This window comes from Otolemur garnettii, unplaced genomic scaffold (genome assembly GCF_000181295.1).
Source record: "Otolemur garnettii isolate 467f Iridium unplaced genomic scaffold, OtoGar3 scaffold00137, whole genome shotgun sequence".
In the NCBI taxonomy this organism is placed as follows: Eukaryota; Metazoa; Chordata; class Mammalia; order Primates; family Galagidae; genus Otolemur; species Otolemur garnettii.
The window spans coordinates 1235670-1259050 of NW_003852532.1; the positions used below are offsets into that span (position 1 = coordinate 1235670).

General features: G+C 39.3%; 1 protein-coding gene across 3 annotated transcripts in view; it reads left to right on the forward strand.

Moving 5' to 3' along the window:
- Positions 1–23381, forward strand: part of BMPR1B (bone morphogenetic protein receptor type 1B) — a 274381-nt gene that overhangs the window by 227507 nt on the left and 23493 nt on the right. For all 3 annotated transcript variants that reach the window (XM_012810557.1, XM_003798493.2, XM_003798492.2), the window contains 4 exons: positions 3046–3142; positions 4169–4307; positions 11925–12117; positions 12900–13197. In XM_012810557.1, coding sequence (XP_012666011.1) covers positions 3046–3142; positions 4169–4307; positions 11925–12117; positions 12900–13197 — 727 coding nt within the window. The remainder of the gene's footprint in view (positions 1–3045; positions 3143–4168; positions 4308–11924; positions 12118–12899; positions 13198–23381) is intronic.

Genomic DNA, 23381 nt, shown 5'->3' on the forward strand with positions numbered 1-23381 from the left:
ACTCTGACGTATATCTATAAATGGAGAAGGGCATTATTTTTGCAACTTTAAATGATCCAAAGATAATACAGATACACAAATAATTAAAAATAAATCTGAATGAAAATATATACATATATAAATATTGAATAGATAGTGAGTGAAAGAAAGAAAGAGAGAGAACCACTGAGAAAGCAAGAGAATCATAAAACAGATATGACAAAATGATAACAGTGAGATATTTGGGTAAAAGATGTATTAGAGTTTTGTTTGTTTCTGACAGAGTCTTACTATGTCGCCCTCAGTAGAGTACTATGGCGTCACAGCTCACAGCAACCTCAAACTCTTGGGCTTAAGCAATTCTCTTGCCTTAGCCTCCCAAGTAGCTGGGACTACAGGCACCTGCCACAACACCCAGCTATTTTGGGGTTGCAGTTCTCATTGTTGTTGACCAGCCAGGGCTGGGTTCCAACCTGCCAGCATCAGTGTATGTGGCCAGCACCCATGAGCTACAGGGCGCTGAGCCTAGAGTTCTTTTTTCTTATAGTTTTTCTCTAAGGCTGAGACTATTTCAAAATAATCAGAATGTACATTGACATTAATGGTAAAATAGAAACTGTTAAAATCATTTTAAAGGATATTTGACAATATATATGAAAAGATTTAAGCTATATGTCCTTTGCTCTAGTAATTCTACTTCTAGAAATTTTTATGAAGAACATAATCAACTCCCTGGGCAGAGGTGTACACGTAAGAGTATTCCTTATGGAAATTTATACATTACAGCAAAGAAGCCGCATAGCAGAATCTTTGAACTCTTCTAAATACACAATAACACAAGAATGGCTTTCTAATTAGGATGTCTTTGCATATAATACAATCTAGTTTTTAAAAATTGGGTCAACACAATGCATATATAATTTCAAATAGCTAGAAGAAGGATACTGAGTATTCCCAACCCAAAGAAATGATCAATGTTTGAGATGATGGATGTACTAATTTCCCCTATCCAATCAGTATGCCTTGTGTGTATCAAAACATCACTGTGGGCTCAGCATCAGTTACATAGTAGTTAGTGTGCCAGCCACATACACTGAGGCTGGCGGGTTTGAACCCAGCGTGGGCCAGCTAAACAACAATGACAACTGCAACAAAAAATAGCTGGGCATTGTGGCAGATGCCTGTAGTCTCAGCTACTAGGAAGGCTGAGGCAAGGGAATCATGTAAGCCCACGAGTTTGAGGTTGCTGTGAGCTGTGATGCTACAGCACCTACTGAAGGCAACATAGTGAGACTCTGTTTCAAAACAAAAAACAAAAAACCATCACCATGTAACCTATGAATTGGTAAAATTATGTATCAATTAAAAAGATAAAATTAAGTAATTTTTTAAAAAGTTAAAAATCACCTTGCAAAGAATGGTTTTGGAAAAGGTTTGCATTTCATTTGTTGAAAACAATCTAGTTGTAAAGCAGTATGTATTATAATGCCTTTTGTGAAATATCTTGCTTAGGAGCTTGCTTTACTCATCGAGGTTTTACTGCAGTGGCCTATTCTAAACTGTTAGCAGTAGTGTTTCCTGATTAATGAGGAGGTAGGGATTTTGTTTATCTTACTTTCTTTAATTGGTCCTTGTTAGTTTTTCTTCATGAAACATGAAGTACTTGTATACTACTTTTGGATGAAGAAAGTTACTTTGGGTGGGATAAGGTCTCCAGCGAACACGTTTAGGTGGCCATATATTAATAGTTAGAGGTATACAGTGTAGTTGGAAAACCTCTTCTCCATAGTAACCATAGTCTTAATTATAATACTACCTTTTAAAATTAAATAATAGTAATTACTTTCTCAAAGTTTCATGGTACACTAAGAACAATGCTAAATTCTGTTACTGTATAAGTGTGCCTGGTTTTAAGTCCGTTTTCTCAAAATATATCCCAGAGATCATCTGTATAAAAATCACCAGAAATGATTATTTAAACATAAACTATTTTGAAAAAAAATCTCTGGGGTTAAAGTCAGTAAGTATGCATTTGTATAAAGCTAAGTCATTCTTACTCATATAAAGTTTGCGAAATCATGCTCTAAGCAAATCTAGTTTCTCAAGAACTAAAGTTAAAACAAAAGGAATAATGTTCAATAATTTGTTCTATCAAAAACACATTTGGCTACAAAATATACATTCTTTGAAAATATTTCATTATAAAAAATTAAGGACACCTTTAAGTGATGCACATCTATATATTCCATATCTGGCACCATTTGAGTAGTCCTTTTGTATCCATCAAAAAATGACCTTGACTCAGAGCCTGTAGCTTAGCGACTAGTGTGCCAACCATATATATCAGAGCTGGCGGGTTCGAACCCAGCTCTGGCCTGCCAAAGAACAATGACAACTACAACCAAAAAAATAGCCGGGCATTGTGGCAGGCACCTGTAATCCCAGCTACTTGGGAGGCTGAGGCTAGAGAATTGCTTGAGCCCAGGAATTTGAGGTTGCTGTGAGCTGTGATGCCACAGTACTCTACTGAGGGTCACAAAGTGAGACTCTGTCTCAAAAAAAAAAAAAAGACTTTGTATTTTATATACAATGAATTATAGATTCACTTATTCAAATTCACGACCACATGAAAAGAGCCTGTGAACCCATCAACTGGATGGGAATAAAGCTGAGGTACCAGCTACTATTTTAGGTGCACATGTCCATTGACATTGGTTCATGTCTGCAGCCATACCATCCTGAACGCACCTGATCTCGTCTGACATTGGTTCATGTTCTTTCTGTGGTTTTATCCTGTGTAAGCCTGGACCTTTAGAGGAAATGTGTGCTTCTGAAATAAGTGCCTAGAGGAGGGGTGACTCACTCTGGTCACCCTTGTTTAATTTAGAGTGTGTATATATATATATATATATTTTTTTTTTTTTTTTTTTCTGATGAATTGGCTTGTTAAATGGGTATTTCATATCTTGTGTGGATGGTTAGCAAGCACTTCAGGGGAGGAAAGGCATCCTCATTGTTAAGTGAAAATATTCTTCACCTTATAGCTGTCTTCCTTTTTAATTTCAGATTTCGTTGATGGACCTATACACCACAAGGCTTTACTTATATCTGTGACTGTCTGTAGTTTGCTCTTGGTCCTCATCATTGTATTCTGTTACTTCAGGTAAGTTTCCAGCATGTAGATACAGAGTTTTGCACTTATGGTATCTTCCTTATATTAATATTTACCACTTTTGTCTGTTGATGCTTTTTACTGCAGGTTTCTTTGACCTAATTAGATCTTATATTTAACTGAAAATATCTGTTACTGCTGATAAATATTTGTCCCAGCAAAGTTATAAATAGATACCTATCTCATTACTGCTTCGGACATCATAACTACCCAGATAAATATTTCATCCCTAGGGAAACTAGGATAGTTAGGGAATTCAGTGACTCGCTGCTACTTAGGTTTGATTCTGAGCAGAAAAAATGACATGTTGACGTTAGAGTGGCCCAAGTAATTCCATATTTCTGGAGCTAAAATTTCCTCTTAGTATTAAAATATTTTAATTATAATTTATAGATTAATTATTAAAGCAAGTTAAGCTTTTATTTAAAGTATGATAACTTTAAGTATTTAAAGTTAAATAAGAACTTATTTTCTAGTTTGAGAAATATCAAGGACCTCATTTGCCTTTTGAGCAATTACAAGTTCATTTGTGAAACTTTGTAAATGAATAATAGGCCCATTGATTCAAATAAATTCATTTCTAATTGAAGACGTAGTTGGTACTAACTGAGTTTGTAAAACTTAATTTTATTCATCTGTTTTTGCTTTATACATTGCCTTACATGAGAGAGTTAGCTATAATGTTGTTAGAAACCAAAAAAGTTAGGGAGTGAGTCCTGGAAGTGTTTAGAAACACTGAGGAAGTGTGGTAGGCTTGGATATATGCAGTCAGAAGCAATGGAAAAGAAAAATTGTAGATGATTGAGACTAATCATGTAGTTTATTTTAAAAAATTGGTTAGCAAAATAATAATGATTTGCATTTAGGAAACCCTAAGAAAGGGCAACAGATACAAAGCAGTTAATCTTGTGTTGTGTTTACCTGCTAAAATCAGTCCTGTTATGATGACTGCTTCGGCTGCAATGTTTTGCTCCTATCATTGCATTTCTTAAATTTTCTTCGTCTGTCCATCTTTAGGTATAAAAGACAAGAAACCAGACCTCGGTACAGCATTGGGTTAGAACAGGATGAAACGTACATTCCTCCGGGAGAATCCCTGAGAGACTTAATTGAGCAGTCTCAAAGCTCTGGAAGTGGATCAGGCCTCCCTCTGCTGGTATGAGAAGAACATACCTTGAATTTAAGGGAAATATGTTCTGAAAGGAAATGCCAATAAATACAGGGTTTCATTTTACTGAAATAGATAGGGTGGTGGACAAGGAGAAAGCTCTGTGCAGCCAGTGGGACGTCAGATCTCAGACGCAGGGCCTCCCGATAACATTTTGACATATTGAGGGTAAGGCGATTGTTTTTTAATGTCCGTATATGGTTACAATCCAGACCTTCAGATATTCTGATAAAGAGCAGATTAGAAAACACTGAACACGGGACCGTCTTCCCTCTGTTTCCATAAGGATAGCATTACTGCACTCTGGCCTGGCTTTTGAAAGCAAAAGTATTACAACCAAATGGGATCTGAGTGCCTCCCCAAAGAGAGAAGGCTGTGTTTCAGCTGTGGGGCTTATGTTTCAGGGTGAAGTCCTTGCTTTTCCATTCAGGAGAGGGTTAGTTTTCTGATGGTCAGCACTGTCAACTTTGAAAAGAATGTAGAGCAGCGGTTCTCAACCTGTGGGTCGCGACCCCTCTGGGGATCTCCTGCATATCAGATATTTACATTACAATTCATAACAGTAGCAAAATTACAGTTAAGAAATAGCAACGAAAATAATTTTATGGTTGGGGGTCACCACAACATGAGGAACTGTATTAAAGGTTTGCTGCATTAGGAAGGTTGTGAAGCGCTGATTCACAGGGTGGCCAGAAAGTTTGTGTTCAGTTTAAATGGTTGTAACCTTGTATATGAAATCTAAGGCACTTGCTTTTATGAGAGAAGTGGGTCTCTGATGGACCTTGTGGAAAGATTGTGATTCAGTATGGAAACAATTATTTAATTAGAAATGTTTTTATATTTTTGAGAAATGTGAAAATTGAGAAATCTTTTTATTAATAAACTCCTAAGATTGATTTTCTTAATCTTTATGGTCTGATTCTGACTTTGGCTATGTTGTTTACTTGAAAGCTTTGAAGCTTCCTAAGTGAGGAATCTTTTCCGAAAAGTTGTTCCCATGTATATTATTAGTTTAGCCTTATTAAGCAAAGTATTTTATCCATATGTTTGTGTGTAGAGGGGTGTGTGTGTATGTGTGTGTGGCTAATTCAGGGATACAGTACAGAGTACAGAGCGTTTTTTACAGCTATGTGTTTTCAAGTGTCTTTAAATCCATTTTGACTTGATTTTAGTGCATGGGGAGAGTTAAGGGTCAACTAGTTTTATTCTGCTGCATGTGGACGTCCAGGTTCCCAGCACTATTTATTGAAGAGGATGTCCTTTCCTCAGTGTATGTTCTTGGCACTGTTGTCAAAGATCAGTTCACTGTAGATGTGTGGATTGTGTTTCTAGGTTCTCTGTTCTATTACGTTGGTCTGCTTGTCTGTTTTGATGCCAGTAATGGGCTGTTTTGGTTACTATAGCTCTGTAGCACAATTTGAAGTTAAGTAATGTGATTGATTCCTCTAGTTTTGTTTTTTATACTCAAGATGGCTTTGGCTGTTCTGAAACTTTTGTAGTTTTGTATAAATTTTAGGATTTTTCTTCTGTTTCTCTGAAGAATGACATTGGTATTTTGAATGAGGATTGTGCTGAATCTGTAGCTTGCTTTGGGGAGTGCAGACAATTTAACAATACTGATTTCAATACATGCACCTAGAATGTCTCCCCATTTTGTTGCATCCTCTTCCATGTCTTTAAACAATATTTTATAGTTTTCTTCATAGAAGTCTTTCAATTCTTTGGTTAAGTTTATTGCTAGGTACTTTCTTTTCTTTGTAGCTATTGTAAATGGCATTACTTGTGTGGTTTCTTTTTCAGATTGCTTACTGTTGGCATATAAAAATGCTACTGATTTTTAGTCTATAGCCATAGTACCCTGAACACACACAATTTCATCTCAGAGCTATGCAGGGTCGGGCCTGGTTAGTACTTGGATGAGAGAAATGCTACTGATATTTGTATGTTTATTTTGTATCCTGTGACTTTACTGAATTATCAGTTCTAATGGTTTTTTTGTGGAGTCTTTAGATTTCTCTAGATAGAAGGTTATATTGTCTGAAACAAGGATAATTCCACTTCCTCCTTTCCAGTTTGGATGTCTTTTATTTCTTTCTCTTGTCTGACTGCTCTGGCTGGAATTTCCAGTACTCTGTTGAATATTAGTGGTGAAAGTAGGCATCCTTGCTTTGTTCTAAATCTTAGAGAAGAGGCTCTCAGTGTTTTCCATTCACTGTGATTCTAGCTATGAGTATGTCATATACATACAGCTTATATCATGTTGGGGTAAGTCACTGCTATCCCCACGTTTTTAAGAGTTTATATCATGAAGAGATGTTAAATTTCATCAAATGATTTTCAGCATTAATGGAGATGATCATATGGTTTGGGGCCTTTGTTCTGTTGATGTCACGTATCACATTGATTTGTGTGTATCAAAACATTCTTGCAGTCCTTGGAGGAATCCCGTTGATCATGATACTTGTTTTGGCAGAATGTTACGGAGGTACCTATGTTTTGCTTACATGAACTGCTTTTGTACAGCTTGAGTCAAAGTTGTAAGTGTGCCCCTCACCCACAGGTGTGCCTTAGGTGTGGAGTTAGCCCTTTCCCCCTCCCACCTGCCTCCGTCCCCTTGAGCTTTACTACCAAATGTGCACATAGGTGTTGATCCACTAGTTCCAGTTTAATAGTGAGCACATGTGGAGTTTGCTTTTCCATTCTTGTGAAACTTCACTTAGAAGAATGGCCTCCAGTTCCATCCAGGTTGTTACGAAAGGCATTTTGTCACCATTTTTTATAGTCGAGTAGCGCTCCATGGTATACATACACTACATTTGATTAATGCACTCGTGTTGCAGGGCACTTGGATTGGTTCCACATCTTTGCGATTGTGAATTGTGCTGCAATAAACAGCATAATCATCATGAATAATCCTTTTAATATGTTGTTGAATTCAGTTTGCTAGGAGTATTTTGTTGAGGATTTTTGCATCTATGTTTATCAGAGATATTGGCTTATAGTTTTCTTTTTTATTGTTATCTTTGTCTGGTTTTGGTATCAGGGTGGTCATAGAATGAGTTTGGGGTATTCAGTCTGCCTTGATTTTTTGGAATAGTTTAGGTAGAACTGGTGTTCATTCTTTGAATGCTTGGTAGAATTCAGCAGTGCAGCCACGGGGACCTGGGTTTTTCTCTGATGACAGATGTTTAATTACTGCTTCCATCTCTTTACTTGTTATTGGTTTATTCAGGTTTTGGTTTTCTTCCCGATTCAATCTTGGTATGTTGTGTGTGTCCGGGAATTTGCCCATTTCCATCGCCTTTCCCATTTGTTGGCATCTAGGTGCTCACGGCATTCTCTCATGAGCCTTTGGATTTCTGCAGTATCCAAAGTTTGCTGCTTTTTCATCTCTGATTTTATTTATTTGGGTCTTCTCTCTTTTTTTAGTCTGGCTAGTGGTGTGTCAATTCCTTTATCTTTTTGGACAATTAACTTTTATTTTTAAACTTTTGTTTATTTTTGGTTTCAGTTTAATTTATCGATGTTCTGATATTATCTGGTATTTATTATTTTCTTATACTAATTTTGTTTTTTGGGTTTGTGTTTGTTTGTTTTTTGGTTCTTTGGGATACATCATTAGGTTGTTTACTTGAAGCTTTTTTACTTTTTTAAAAAGTGGACACGTACAATACTGCTATAAACTTGCTGTATCCCGTAGGTTTTGTCTTTCCATTTTCATTTGTTTCCAGGCATTTATAAGTTTTCTTCTTCATCTCTTCATTGGCCTCTTCATTCTGGGGCATATTGTTGATATGCATATGTCTGTGTGTTTGGATATTTTCCAGTGTTCCTCTTGTTATTGATTTCTGATTGTATTCCATTGTCGTCTGAGAAAATAATTAGTATGATTTCAGTTTTTCAGGACAGCTTTTTCGAATTCTTTGTCTGAAAGGTCACATAGTTCCATCATCCCACAATGGGTCACTGGTAACTTTGTTTGATGAGGTCACGTATTCCTAATGTTCATGACACTCATAGACGTTCACTGATGTCTGAGCATTGAAGATTTAGATACTTAAATCTGTGCAGTCTGGACTTGTTGGAACCGTGCTTCTTGAGAAGGCTTTCCCGATATTCAACGGGAACTGAGCAGTGTGATCTTTGGTCACTGCAGCTGCCTCAGCAGCTTCCAGGTGCCGAAGCTCAGGAATGCTGTGACTCTTAAGACTCCTGGTAGTACTGCCTTGGTGGTCTTGAGTAAGATACCGGAGAATTTCCTGGGTTACCAGGCTCAGTCTCTCACAATCTTTTCTCAAACTCTGTGCTGGGCTGCTGGAGCAGGGGGAGGATATGGGCAGTCCTTTATGGCCATTGGCACCAGGTCACACCTGAAGCCAGCCTAGTCTCACCCAAAGCCTATGGTGGCTGCGGCTTGGCTACCTCTGGTGTTTATTCAAAGCCCTGGGGCCCTCAAGTCAGCAGATGGTGAATCCTGGTGTGATGGGGTCTTTCCTTCAGGGAAGCATATTTCCTTCTGGCCCAGGGTGGATCCAGAAATGCCTTCCAGGAACTAAGGCTTAGAGTCAGGCTTCAGTGGTTTGCTTGGGACTTTGATTTTCACTGTGGCAGAACTGGTACCCAATTTACAAAGCAAAGTCATCTGAATTCCTTTCTTTTCCTTTTCCCAAGTGGAATAAGACTCTCCCTGAGCTGTATTCCCTGGAGTTGAGGGGCACAGGCACTGCCTTGGTTGCCACTGCTAGTTTTTCACTGGGTCATGTGCACCCCAAGTCCACGGGCTCTGAGCCAACGCAGCCACAGTAATTGCCCAAGGACTGTAGACTTTTTTGGCTGACTGCCTTACAAATTTAGTCCAGTTCCCAGGCTGCTTTTGCTCAGTGGTGTGGCTCGGTAAAACTCAGGTTTTAGGGTGGCCAAGCTGGTCTAAATGTTCCCTCTGTGGGCGCTGACAGAATTCTGCCCTGTGCTGTGTTCCCCTGTGCCAAGGAGGCCCTGGGTTTCCATGCAGAGTTGCATCATCACTTCACTCTCCCTCGCCTGGGCACACAGATTTTCTCCCTGTGTGGTGCACTGGCACAGTGCTGCCAGGAGCCTGGGAGAGTGGTGCCGTAGGCAGTGCAAGATTGTCTTTTCTGCCCTCTTCAGCGCCTCTTTCTTTGATATATTATTAAAACCAGACCGTATGATCACTCACCTGATTTTTGGTTCCTTCTGCAGGTGCTTGCCTGGATAGTTGTTGAAACTGGTGTTTATGAGGAGGGACGATCGCTAGAGGGTTCTGTTTGGCCATCTTGCTTCCTAGTAACACTTTCTATCTTTGAGATCATTGTTCCTATCCTGTCCAGCATTGCTGATTCTGTCAGTACTTATATTGAATTATAAGATATATATCGTGATTAGAAAAGAAGTGGGCACACAGCTATTTATGTTAGGAAATATTCCACAGACTTACATGAAGAATGCTTTGTAACATCTATACAGAAATGTTGTAATATTGCTTTAATAAATGTGGGCAGTTTCAAGCGAGTAATTCAATCACCTGAGTGTTTGGCTCGCAGCTGCTTGGTGCCTGTGGTGTCGCTGTCACCTCGTCTAGAAGCGGAAGTGCAGGGTGCAACCGGCCACCTCACAGCATGTCTGACTTGTAAGGAAGGAGGGCTGGGCTTTCTCATCCTCACCGGGCTTCAGGGGCTTTGTGGCAGATCCGCAACAAAGAAAAAAGACTCTTCTCCCCAAATGCTTTTAATCTGACCTTAGTACCCGTGATGCTTCCAGCAACGAATAGCATCGCCTCTGTAATGGATAAAATCATCCATTGTGAAAAACAGACCCCATCCTGGTTCATAGAGTCTGTGGTAGCAGAAAAGTGCCCCCCAAATGCCCATGTCCCAGTCCTTTAGATCTCTTACATTACCTGGCGAAGGGGCATGAAGGTTGTTGATCGGCTGACTGGGAGATTAGGAGATGGTTGTGGATTATCTGGATTGGTCAGATGTAATTGCAGCGTTCTTAGAAGTACAAAGAGAAACACTTTTAAGTTTTTATTTGATGTAACACAGACCTCTACAAAAAGTGCCTTCTAATTTTTTGATCGGATCTCATGAGAATTCTCTTCTTTGTATTTGTGTTCTAAATTGTGCAATTTTAGCAGATACTTCGCTCTTTCATCCTTAGGACTATTGATGTTAGAATTTAGTGGCAGTATTAAAATAGATTAAACGCAGATAGGATGAAGATTATGTGATAGGAGGTTTAACCTCCTTGCCAGTTAACTCATATTTCCCTTCTCTTTGTCTCGACTGCACTCTTTGTGTCTTCAGAGTGCTTTTATAGCTTGGTAAAAAAAGCTTCATCTCCAATTTGCTACTCTCTCTCGTTTACTCATTAACTGTTCTCTTTAGTCTGCTGTTTTGCCTTTCTATTTTGCATTTTTGATTTTGACAATTAACTGTTCCACTTAAAAAGTGTATTTTTCAATAATTTTTTCTTGCTTGCTTTTTATTCCACCTCCTATTTCTTTACACATTTCATATATAGTTACTTGACATTCTATATCTGCAAATTCCAATATGTAATCTGAATTCGTCAAATCTTTTGGGTGGTTTCTGTTGACTCTCATTTATGTTGGCTGCTTCTCTTTGTTATACAAATTTTTTTTTGCTGTGAGATTTTCTCTTATACTCCCTCTGTTCTCCCTTCTTTTCTTTGTTCCCTTTTCTCCTCCAACTAATCCCCTGCTTCTTAGAGATTTCCTTTATTTCTTTGATTTTTTTTTAATCAAGTTATATGGTGGCAAATCACATGACCTTTCTTTGATTTTTTTTTTTTTTGATCAAGTTATATTACTGGCCTGGCGTAGGCATTGAATGAAAAGTATAGGGTCAATGATTTCCTCAAGAAAAGGTTTGCATTTGAGAGCCAATATGTGCTACCAACAACCTAGGGCAATTTTAGGACCATTTGATGGTCCCAGCTGAATGCTGTAGCCCTAGTTTCAATTCCTGTAATTTTAAGGGGTCAAAGACTCTAGATCCCAATGTGGGATTTTTCTTTGCTTGGACTACAACCTGGCTATTTTGGATATGCTTAATGCTTATTGTTCCTTGCTTTGGTCTCAAATCCTTCCTTCTCTCCCTCCCTCCCTTCCTGCTTGGAGATTTCCTTTGTTTCCTTGTGTGCCTATCGATACATTTCATTGCTCTGATATATTTTATATATGATCAGGTGTATGATGGTAAGAGTCCCTTCAGATTATCTAGTATCCCATTATAGCAGCGGAATGAAAGTAGTCTATCAATTTCTGTGAACGCATTCATTTCTTTTTCGCTATGGAAATTATAATTGGTAAAATGAAATATTTAGTAATTTAGAAGCAATATTTCAAAAATTCAGATCTTAAGTATGTCTTTAAATATGACCTTAAATATGTCTAAAAGAGCACAGCATAAATTAATAAATAAATATAAATAACTTGTCCATATAAAGAAAAGTACGGGCTAAATATATTTTAAATGCAGTAATTGTTTCTTTCTCTGTAGGAAAAAAGTTAAACAAATCTGTAGTGCTGGGAATACACTAACAGTGTGTTTTGGGATTTAACAGGTCCAAAGGACTATAGCTAAGCAGATTCAGATGGTGAAACAGATTGGAAAAGGTCGCTATGGGGAAGTTTGGATGGGAAAGTGGCGTGGCGAAAAGGTAGCTGTGAAAGTCTTCTTCACCACAGAGGAAGCCAGCTGGTTCAGAGAGACAGAAATATACCAGACAGTGCTGATGAGGCATGAAAACATTTTGGGTGAGTAAAAGTCTGTATTGCTACGTTCAGGGTTTCTTAGCTTTCCTCCGTCTCTCTGTTAACATCTGCATGCTAACTCATCTGTCTAGACCCTTTATGAAGTGTACTGACGTTTTCTTCCTGGCCTGGGCCCAAGAACGTCATAAGCTTCTAGTGGGAGACCTCACAGGAGGAATGACTAAGGCACTTCTGCAAATGAATGGTGGGCTGGAAATGGAATACTCGCAAATATTTTTTTCTCAAGGAACAGGAAATGCAAATGTAATATTGGAATTTTTTTAGGGTTTCTTAGGGATTTGAAAGAGTATATTTTAGTGTAGATGTTGGGAATAGTTTGTAGGAATTTTATCTGTAGGCTTTATTTATATCAAGAGTTTATCTTGACAATTGATTTTTTTTTTTTAATATTTTCAATTTAGGAATGATCTGTCTCAGTCGTTCAAGTAGAAAGAGAGTAAGAGTGTGGGGTGTAGGCCTTAAGCCCCTGTTTTGTAAACAGTGTCTTGTATGTAGCTGATGGCCATAAAGTAACATAGACATCAACTACTGGTCAGAACGAGAGCAGGCCTTCAGCTGCACACTCTTAATCTTTCTCTATCCTTACGATTTTGCTTGTCTCTAATTGGCACCAGTAATTTAATACCATCAGAACCACAGTCAGAAAATGGGGTAATATGCTCAACAGAAGACACCTGTGGGAAAGAATGATTTTTGAGAATATGAATTACTCCTGATATTATTCAGAAAACACCACCAACCCTTTTTGTCTTGTTTCCTTTCAGGGTTCATTGCTGCAGATATCAAAGGGACAGGGTCCTGGACCCAGTTGTACCTAATCACAGACTATCATGAAAATGGTTCCCTTTATGATTATCTGAAATCCACCACCCTGGACACTAAATCAATGCTGAAGTTAGCCTACTCTTCGGTCAGTGGCTTGTGTCACTTACATACCGAAATCTTTAGTACTCAAGGCAAACCAGCAATTGCCCACCGAGACCTGAAAAGTAAAAATATCCTCGTGAAGAAAAATGGAACTTGCTGTATAGCTGACCTGGGTCTGGCTGTTAAATTTATTAGGTTAGTATTAAAGTGAATGTGTATACTTTTTATGATTCTTTCTATCACTTTTTATAGATTATACATCTTGTAGCTCAGTGCTTCCAGAAAATTTAGAAGAAGAAAAATTTTATCAATTTAGATTTTTCTTTGGAGAGGGGAAAAAAAAATACCACACATTTCATTAGCAACGTAGCACGTTTGAGTCAGTCTTGTAGTTTCTGTCCTCATCCCTCATCGAGTGACCTAGCTAAGGGACTCTTCACGTAACGTTTGCAGCTGTTGTGAAGCTAAGTGGAACGGAGGTAGCTAATGCTGGGCCAGAATTCCTGGCCAGAATTCTGCATGCCATTTGTAAGTAGGAAAAAGTTTCAGGAACAAACTAAAGATTCGGTTGGAGTAAAGGCAATGATTTTATGTGGAGTGGCAAGGATAACTTGCGTAAATGTTTTACAGGAATGTTAGAAACTAATAACCAAAACACAGCTATTATTCAGCACTGTGTCATCCTGCAGCTTAAACAGTGAATATAACACGTAGATGCACACACCAGAACATGCTGTAAACAGTGGTTGGTTTTCAGGCCCCTGGGGCTCCTTGGGGTTACATAAGTAGCTTCTGCACCTAAGGGAAAGGACACACAAATAGAGTTGGGACTCTATTTTGCTCACTTTCACTTTAATCAGAAGGGCTCCTTTTATCTCCAAGATAATTCAGTCACATGGTTCCTCTGTTTGGAAAACAAAACAAAATGAGTTTGCAAACTGCTGGTGTAGAGGGAGCATCATATAACTACCTTTAAGAACCCAGTTTCAGCATAGCCTTTATTCAATTGTTAGACACTGCAGTGGAATTTTGCTAAAGAAAACTCAGTAGAATGTGGAGAAGGAAGCAACAGAAAAGCCATGGAGATGATTAAAATTTTGGAAAATAAAACTCACAGGAAAGTACTAATGGGTTGGTACTTTCATCCAGAAGTAAAAGTGTGATTTAGTAATGGACCCCAAATATATAAAGGTCTTCACCATTTAGAGGAAGGCAAATTGAAGTTCCTGATTTTCCAAAACAAAGCAAGAGGAAATTATTTGAACTGCAGATTAAAGTTAGAAATACGAACTTCTTGCTAGTAGAGATTATTAAATCCTCTCTCTCTTCTGAATTCTTTGTCCTGAACTACAGCCTTTTCCAAGTCTCTGCTATCAAAAAAATTTCCACAATGCTCCTCACATTACCAGCCCTTCTCTTCTTCCCTCCCCAGTTAAATTTCTCCAGAGTTCCAAAGGCTAATTTGTTTTCACCACCCAGCAATTAGTAGTTCTCTTGTGATGTGGCTTCTGCTCCATCTTCTCCTGACGTTGCTTTACTGAGACCCCATTGATTTTGGTCACCAGAGGCCCTTCTCTATTGCCATCACGCTATCTGCAGTACCCAAACCTCCTTCTTCCTGTTTTCTTGATGTACCTTTGGAATCCAGGTTCCTCCTTCTCTCTTGGTTCTGCTCTGTTTTTACTCCGTATGTATTTTCCCACTGATCGATTTCCTATTATGTCCATTTTAAAGCATGAGGTGTCTAACATCTCTTTATTACCCAATTTTTGGTTCAGTGGAATGAATTCTGTCTTCCGATATTCTCACTTGTACTGGGCCAGTTCGAGCTCCCTGTATCATTTTTCTAGATTCTTAGGTAAAATATTTTTCAGCTATTTTTGTTTTTGTCTTACTCTTCCTAATCTTTTCTACATTCTGCCGCCAGGTTTATTTTCATAAAGCATAATTTTGGACATCATAATAATTTCCTGTTTCTTGTGGCTTCGAGTTAAAATGTAGTTGGAGTCCTTGGTGCAGTGGACCTTATCTTTTCTGAGTCCAGACTGCTCTTTAGCCCTCATCCCACCACATTTCTAGCCTTCTGCTAGATTTATTCTGAACACCTCCTATTTCTTACACTGCCAACTCTTTTTAACATGCTTTTGCCATTACCTGAATACTCAAATCCCTTTTGTATCTAGATAACTATTACTGATCTTCACAGTTTCTTCCTTTGAGAAACCTTGTATTATTCCCTGTTCTATGTTCACCGGTGGGACTCTGTACCTATTATCATGACATTTCTCACACTGCGAGCATTGACCACTTACCTATCACTCCCAGTAGAGAGTAAGACCCTTGGAAGTGGATCAGAAGTGGTGTACAAATTTGTATTCCTAGTGCCTGTCTCTGGTGCCCATTCCTTAGGTGTTGCTTAACATTTTTATGTACGGATAAATGATTCCATATGGACTGAATCCTTCCTAGCTCCAGAAATCCTACACATTCTGGACTAAAGCTTCCTTTCTAGTTTTATATTCTGCAAACTCCCCAGTTTGTGTGCTTTCCTTTGTAAAACTGAGCTGCATGAGTGTTGTCCTTATGTACCCTGTGTTTACTGATGCTTTGCTTCTGATCGCATGTCCTGGTTTGTCCATGTATCTTTATCTCATCTCATAGTTGCCTCTAAGTCACTTCATTCTTACCCCAGATAAGAATAAGGGCACCGTCTTCTATAATTTTATTGTAATTTCCAGGTCCTCATCTGCCTAGTTTTGTAATTAATTTGGTATGTGCCTAATCTTTCTGCTAGTCATTGGGCACCTTGTGAGCAGGATCCAGGCCAACTTAATTAATATATTTCCCACTTCTCATGACAATAGTGAGGGATCCATATTAGGTATTCTAACATTGTTTTGAATCAATAAACATAGGCAACAGCAAAGTAATCGACAGCTGATCTTCTTTATAGACCTTAAAACAAACGAGAAAGTGAGTATCTGTTATACAAGGCCTGACAATTAAGTTCACAAACTCATCCTGGAAAAAGTGCTGTGTACCTCATTGCTGAATATCACTACAGTCACCTTTTAGGAAGCTATGCACTGACAGCAGCATCTAGTCCACCCTTCAAAGCAGTTTGGAACTCTTTTTCTGGAAGGGCCATCACATCAAAGTTGTTGTCATATTACCCTTGATATCCTGAAGGTCATCCAAATTCTTTCTTTCAATATTTCCTTTATCTTTGGATAAAGAAAAAAGTAATTGGAGACTATATCAGATGAGCAGGGAGAGTGTTCCAATGCAGTTACTTGTTTTGTGGTTAAAAACACCCTCATAGACAGTGCTCTGTGAGCTGGTGCATTGTCATGATACAAGAGCTATGAGTTTTTGGCCTAGATTTTCAGTTAAGATTTTCCTGTTTCTTTATGAAAGTTTACCTAGTCTGCTATGCCTCTTACAGTCAGCCAATGATTTTGATGCACAATTTGATGATTTTTTTTGCAATATTTTCAGCAGTTCTGCACATTACTGACCTCTCTTCATCAGTGACACCTTCTCTCTGCTCAGAATATGTTTAACCCATTTGTATAATACTTTTTCCTTCATGGCATTATCCCTATAAACTTGGACTAACATGTCCCTGATTTAATTTTCCCTCTTGCCAAGTGTAATAAGAAATTTAATCATTCTTTATTGCTCTAAGTTCCAACATTCTTGTGCTGGCACACAAAAACATGCAACACCACTCCCCAAGACACCACCACATGTTGATGTGAACACAGTCATGAGATGCTGATAAACCAAGGTTGTGAACTCTCACTGAATTGTCTGTACAGTACTGCCAACATAAGTGTGTGGTGGCAAGTTTGCAAACTCTTTCAGATTTCATATTTATGAAACTTAGTTTTGCTTCATGTAAGAGGAATGAACTGAATGACTTCTCAAATTTCATGCAAAAACCTGATTCTAGGAAGTAGAAGGGACTACTTTAAGAGATAATTCAAAGATTTATTTGCCATAGATTGACTTGTACATCAAGAGTGGAAAGAGCTGAAGCTGCTGGTGTACATGCTGGCTGTCCAGACTCCTATGGCTAAGGGCATTTACCTTTCTGGGCTGTAGTGTCCTCTATAATTAATTGGAGGTTGCATTTGATAATCTCAAAATTCCTTCTTGTATTTCTATTTTCTATGTTTCAGAGTTTGCTCTTCTCGACTCTGAGCCTGACTTGTCAACCTTGCTTTACATGTTTCTTTGGTTTCCGTTCTTTTCCTGACTTTTATATTTTACATGTGCATGTGTATGCACATGCATAGATACAGTGTTTTATTACAGGCAGAGTTATAGCTAACCTAGTGCTGAATTCTGAGACTTGATATGTGAACTTCTTGTGAGAACTTAATCTGTACCCTGGTCTCTATGTAGTGGTAAGTGGTCTCTTAGGCTTTTAGGTCATTTCTGGGAGGATCCGAGGGAAGTTGAGAGTCACAGAGAGGCAGCAGACAATGCCTGAGAGATTTCCTGCTAATATAATTTTTAAAAATCCTATGTTGGTTTCTTCATGTACTCTCCTGAAAATGATGTAAGTGCTGATACATTTCCTGCCCAGCAGAGATTTACTCTAGGTGATGTGCAGGCAGGCCTCACCATTACCCCAGCCCTCTCCTGTGAAATGCCTCGAAGGAACTTAACAAAACCTTTCACTTTTCACTGTGAAGAATCAAGCAACCCCTCTGATACTTCAGTGTCAGAATAAAATATTTTCTTACAGGAAAAAGAAATCCTGGCTTAGGCTCTCAGGTATTAAATTTTAAATAAAAACCCTACAGTGAAAACAAGGCTATACTGCACACACATCCCTTGGCTGATGATTGTTAAATTGTGCAAGTGTAAAGGAGGTAGGTGACCTAGCCCAGAGGGTGCCAAGTTTCCTGAGTCTTTCTGATGTCAGTATTTTTGGCCTTGCTTTTGGTTTGTATACTTACTGCTTTGTTTGTTTGTTTGTTTTTAAAGTGATGTGGCCAAATGACTCATGAAAGTCACAGAGCTAAGCAGAGCTCCTTAGTGGCAGATTCGTACTCTAGTTGGAGTTTCTGCAGCCCTGTCTACCTTCTGTTTAATTAAAGAGTTTTCAGTCCCAAAGATCTGTTTCTAAGAACCTCTGAGATTTCTCAGGATGTAATCATAGCAGCACCGGATCCTGATGAAAATTGCTGCAGAAAACTCTTCTCATTGGTGAACATCTAACTGGGGAGAGTTCAAGTCAGGAAATTGGTTCCACGGCTATCGACAAGATGCTACAGGAAACACAAAGATGTACATAGCTCCTTTCTGTGTAGGCTTGTAAGAAAGGTTCGTCCTTTGGGGTGGAGTGGGTAAAAATAATCTTTTAAAGAAGTGTTTAATATCCTCCAATATGTGCAGTATGCAGGGGTCCTCAAACTATGGCCCGTGGGCCACATGCGGCCCACCTAGGACATTTATCCTGCCCTCCAGGTGATTTTGCCGCTGCTGCCTGTCCTGCTTAGCAGCCAACTCGTCCTGGGGCCCGCAGTCCGGCCCTCCAATGGTCTGAGGGACGATGAACTACCCCCCTGTTTAAAAAGTTTGAGGACTCTTGGTAATTCCAGACATCACTCACAAGCTTCAAGCAAACCAAACCAGTAGCCTGGTCAAGCTGTCTTCTTGCCTTGTTTCACGCATTCTTTGAAATACAGTTGAAACTATACTTCAGCTTTTTTTATGTTTTATTTCTTTCTTTATTTATTTGAGACAGAATCTCGCTCTGTCACTGGGTAGAGTGCTGTGGTGTCATAGTTCACAGCAACCTCAAACTCTTGGGCTCAAGGGATCTTCCTGCCTCGGCCTCCCAAGTAGCTGGGACTACAGGCGCCCAACACAATGCCTGGCTAGATTTTCTATTTTTCGTAAAGGAGCATCTCGCTCTTGCTCAGGCTGGTCTCAAACTCCTGAGCACAAGCAATCCACCTGCCTGTCTGTCTCAGAGTGCTAGGATTACAGGCATGAGCTACTATACCAGCTGTTTTTGCTTTTTAAAACAGCTTTTTATATTATTAAAGGTGTACAATGTTTGCTTCTCTCATCTTTCACTGTCCGTTGTCTTTTTCTTTCCCTTCTCCCTCGCTCTCCCTTTCCTTTCTGTTCCAGGCACCAGCAGCCAGCAGGAGGACCCTGGCGTGTGCCAGTGGCACCGGGAGGTGGAACCACCATGTTGGAGCTGACAGCTCTGTGCCGGTGCTCGCCTCTCACGGCCACGTGGGCTCTGCTGTGCTGTCTTGAGACTCTTACTTCAGCTGCTGGTACAGTGGAGAATGTGCTGTGTGCTAAATCAAGCAGTGGGGTTTCTTTTCTTCTTCTTTTTTAAAGCATAACACTCCTCGCCAGAATTCCTGGTGTGGATTTCTGATTAGGAAGTTTAATATGAAGCTAGTAGAGATACTATATTTTTTAAAATTCCCCTTTATACTCCATCCCCCAAATAAAAATCTTTTGTCTGCCCTTCATCAAATGCAGGAGGGCCACCAATATGAGGCATGTGTTGTTCCCTGAGACCAAAAGGCGACTTGTGCTTCATTCTCCAACCTGCCTTCATTCTCCAGCCTCCAGCCCATAACTTCCTGCCCACAGTGACACTAGCACCTCACTGCACATGAGGGCAGTGAGGACAGCACACTGGTAGAGGCAATAGGGAGCACACTGCTGTGGGTGACAAGACTGATCACAGCCCTGCTTTTCATTCTCACCATGTGCTGAAGTTGTAAACAATGTTAGTGGCAAAACACGTCTCCCAGCCAGCCCCCTCCTTGATCTGTCCCTCTCAGCGCCTTCAGAGGAGAGGAAAATCTTAGTTTTGTATCTTGTCGTTTTCTCCACCCCCCTTCTCTGTGTTACAGTCTTCTCCGTTGCTCTCCACCCTAAAGCAGTAGTCTTGAACACTGTCACTTTGCGTCCTCTCTGGGTTAGAAGAGCCACTTGGAGAGTCCACACCCTGGGGAAGCCATTTGGTCACCAGTGTAGACCTCCTCTTACGGTCAGCTGCGTGGTTTTGGTCAGGAATATGAAGTAGGTTTGCGTGCCTCTTTATGTAATCCCAGCTGAGTTTGAACAGCTGTGCATTTTGAGATTCAGGTAAAGTTAGACTTGAACATGCCCATCCCTACTTAGTCCCGTTGGGTCATTCACGGACTGTCTAGGCATTTTTAGGAGCTTGGTTTCCCCTTTGGCGTCTCAGCTTTATACCTGCCACATAAGCTGTACCTTTTCCACATAATGCAGTTGCTTGTTCCTCGCATCCCAGAACACCAGCGGCTCAAGGAAGACTTCTTCACTAGAGATTGTGTTGGAAGGCATTGTATAAAATGTAGCCCTAAGATCATGCCACCAGGTCTTTTTTCCTCAGTTGTTGTTTTTTTTCCCCCTCAGGGTTTAAGATCTTATCACGACCCTAGGCCAGAAGGGTAGAACCTCTCTTCTCCCTGGCTGACTTCCCCACTTTCTCACAACCTCTCAAGTTTTTAGGTTTTTTTCCCAGAAAATTGTAGATATTTTTATTTTATCCTGTTCCAGCCCCACTCTCCCTAATGTTTATTGAGAAAAATATGCATTAAAGTGATTCTAAAAAAAGTACTTTTTTTTTCCTGAAGAGGAATTTACCTGACATTTTAAAATTTATTTTCTTCAAAGTTTTATTTTTTCCTGATTCTACTGAAGTCTATACCTTGTTGGTACATCGCCAGAGACAAAAGCCATGTTGGGTCTAGTGGGAATATCAGCTCTAAAAGCATAAATGAGTAAAATGATCTTCTGTGGTTCTCTAAACTCAGTTCTTCAGCCATGACCCTTTCGTGCAAGTATTTCCAACCCTTTTCCATGGGAAAGGAGAAGAGTGATCACATTTCTTATTCTGTGAATGCAACACCCACGGTTCTGATGAAATATTGTCAGTTCTCCTTGGTGGAAACTCATCTCTGTCATTTTGTTCAGTTTATTTTGACCCTTTTTTGGTTTTCTGCTTCTCATGCCTATAACTCCTTGATCATTGAAACATACATGTTTCTAGTTGCTCATGCTGCTGGTTTCTTTTTTCTTACATTTAATTAGATATTGTATATTTATATTATAAACATATTATCAAATATACATAACAAAATATGAATGATATATCATGTAACAATTTAATATTAAAAATGTTAAATATTTGCCTTTTCTTTCTTTTTAAAAGAAATGAATGTTGAAGATAGCTGTTGCATTCCTCTTCCTATTTCATTATCTTGTTTCCCTCCCAGCATCCTATTTTTCTCATCTCTGATTTTATAACTTGACTACACACATAGGTAACTATTATAGTACAGAGTGTTGTTCTGTGTTTTTTATTTTCTCTTTTAGAAAGAGTCTCACTTTGTTACACTGGGTACGGTGCTGTGGTGTCATAGCTCACAGCAACCTCACACTCTTGGGCTCAAGTGATTCCCTTGCTTCAGCCTCCCAAGTAGCTGGGAGTACAGTTGCCTACCACAACACCCAGCTATTTTTAGAGATGTGGTCTTGCTCAGGCTGTAACTCCTGAGCTCAGGCAATTTACCCGTCTAAGCCTCCCAGAGGGCTGTGAATACAGGTGTGAGCCACCGTATCTGGCCTTATTTTGTGGCTTTACAGTTATTTTTATGACTCTCCACCCCTTACTTGCTACTTTTTTTCTTTTAGAACTCAAGAGTATATGTTTATTTTATATTAGAGAAAAGGAAGAGAGTGGAGGGGAAGATATGAAAAGGAGAGAAAAGAGCCAAGAGCAGGGAATGGGGGAGGGGAAGATCCCTTGCTTGGTGTCTTCTTTTCTTGCCAACCTTGTATCTCACCCCTATACTCCCTCCATGGACAAGAAGTTGGAGGATGCTGGAGGCATCCTTTGTGTCTTACTCTTCCAGGCACCATGCCGTGCAACTCAGCTCTGTTCTCCTTTTCTTCCTTTATTCTTGGTGCCCTAGTATTAGATCATTTTAATATCTACTTTTGGCCTTGAAGATTAATACGAGGTCAGGTTTTCTCTGCCATTATTTGGGAACAGGTAAGATGATGTTACTGAAACATTAACTTTTCAGTTAGAAACAACTAACTTTACTAAGAAAGAAATGTAGTTCAGTTATTTTCTGGTATAGACACGTGCCTTAGGGAGGAAGGGACAGAGTTGAAGGGACAGAGTTATGTCTTGGAGGATCTCACACGTTACCAATCAGATATAAATTACTTATAATTAACATGTTTGTCATTTAAATATAGTGCTAAAGGCATTTTCCTTTTGGTTAATAGTGATCTTTTACAAAATTAATTTGCTCAACAAAATTCTGTTTATCCTCCTGGATCCTGGTAAGCTCTCATTTTATGGCCTACTTGTAACAGAGATTTAAATATTTCTCTTTAAACTATCCATCATGGTGCTTACTGCAAACAGGCACTTTTCTTCTTTCATTGGGGGTGTTCAATCTTCTTTTTTCTCTGGTGCACATTGGAATAAGAATGAGTTGTTTGGCGGCCACACGTTAAGTACACAAACCCTAAGGAAAGCTAATAAGCAAAAAGAAAAAGTCTGTGTATACTTTTCCTGATATCCAACACCATAGATAAGCAACAAAGGTCCTCCCAAAGTCAGCACACCACCCGTAGGCCATAGGTTGGACACCCCTGCAAGTATATAATTTTCCCTGCCATGTGTAAGACGTGGTATGAGTGCAGGGGGATTGGGACTATATCTTTTAGGGACATACCAAATGATTTAGATGAACATTTGGGGTTTAAAGGAGTTTATAATCTTAAATTATAACACATATGTATTCAGATAATCCCAGGGAAAACCCCCAGGGTGCGGGGCACAGGGGAGAGGTGGCAGTGTTCAGCATGTGTGCCCTGTGTCGGGAACTATTTTTTGGCATTTGCTAGACATTCACAATCCTTGCTTGTGTGTTTTTTCAGTATTTGAGGGAAAGAGAATTTAGTACCACCATTACAAATCTTAATTCTAAACTAGGTAACAGTTACCTCTTAGTACTCTAATAGTTTCCAGTATCCCCCTTCCTGACCTCCCAAATCCAAATAAACCTTCGGGAGCTAAGGGTAAGAATGGAGTGGAATCGCCTAAAATGTTTATTGGTGGCCAGGGTGTATATTTGGCCTTGCTAAATGCACTCCCAGGAGGCCTTTCTTAAGACCATTCTTGGTACCCTTTTCCAGCACACGTTTTGGAATATATTAATAGTTTAGGCGCTTAGCCATCTTTCCCTCTACAAATCCCCACATTTGTTTCTTGTGCACAGGATTCCTTACCTGGGGCAGCTGCTGTCTTCCTCTAATAATTAAAGATTTTTATTAAGATGGCTCGT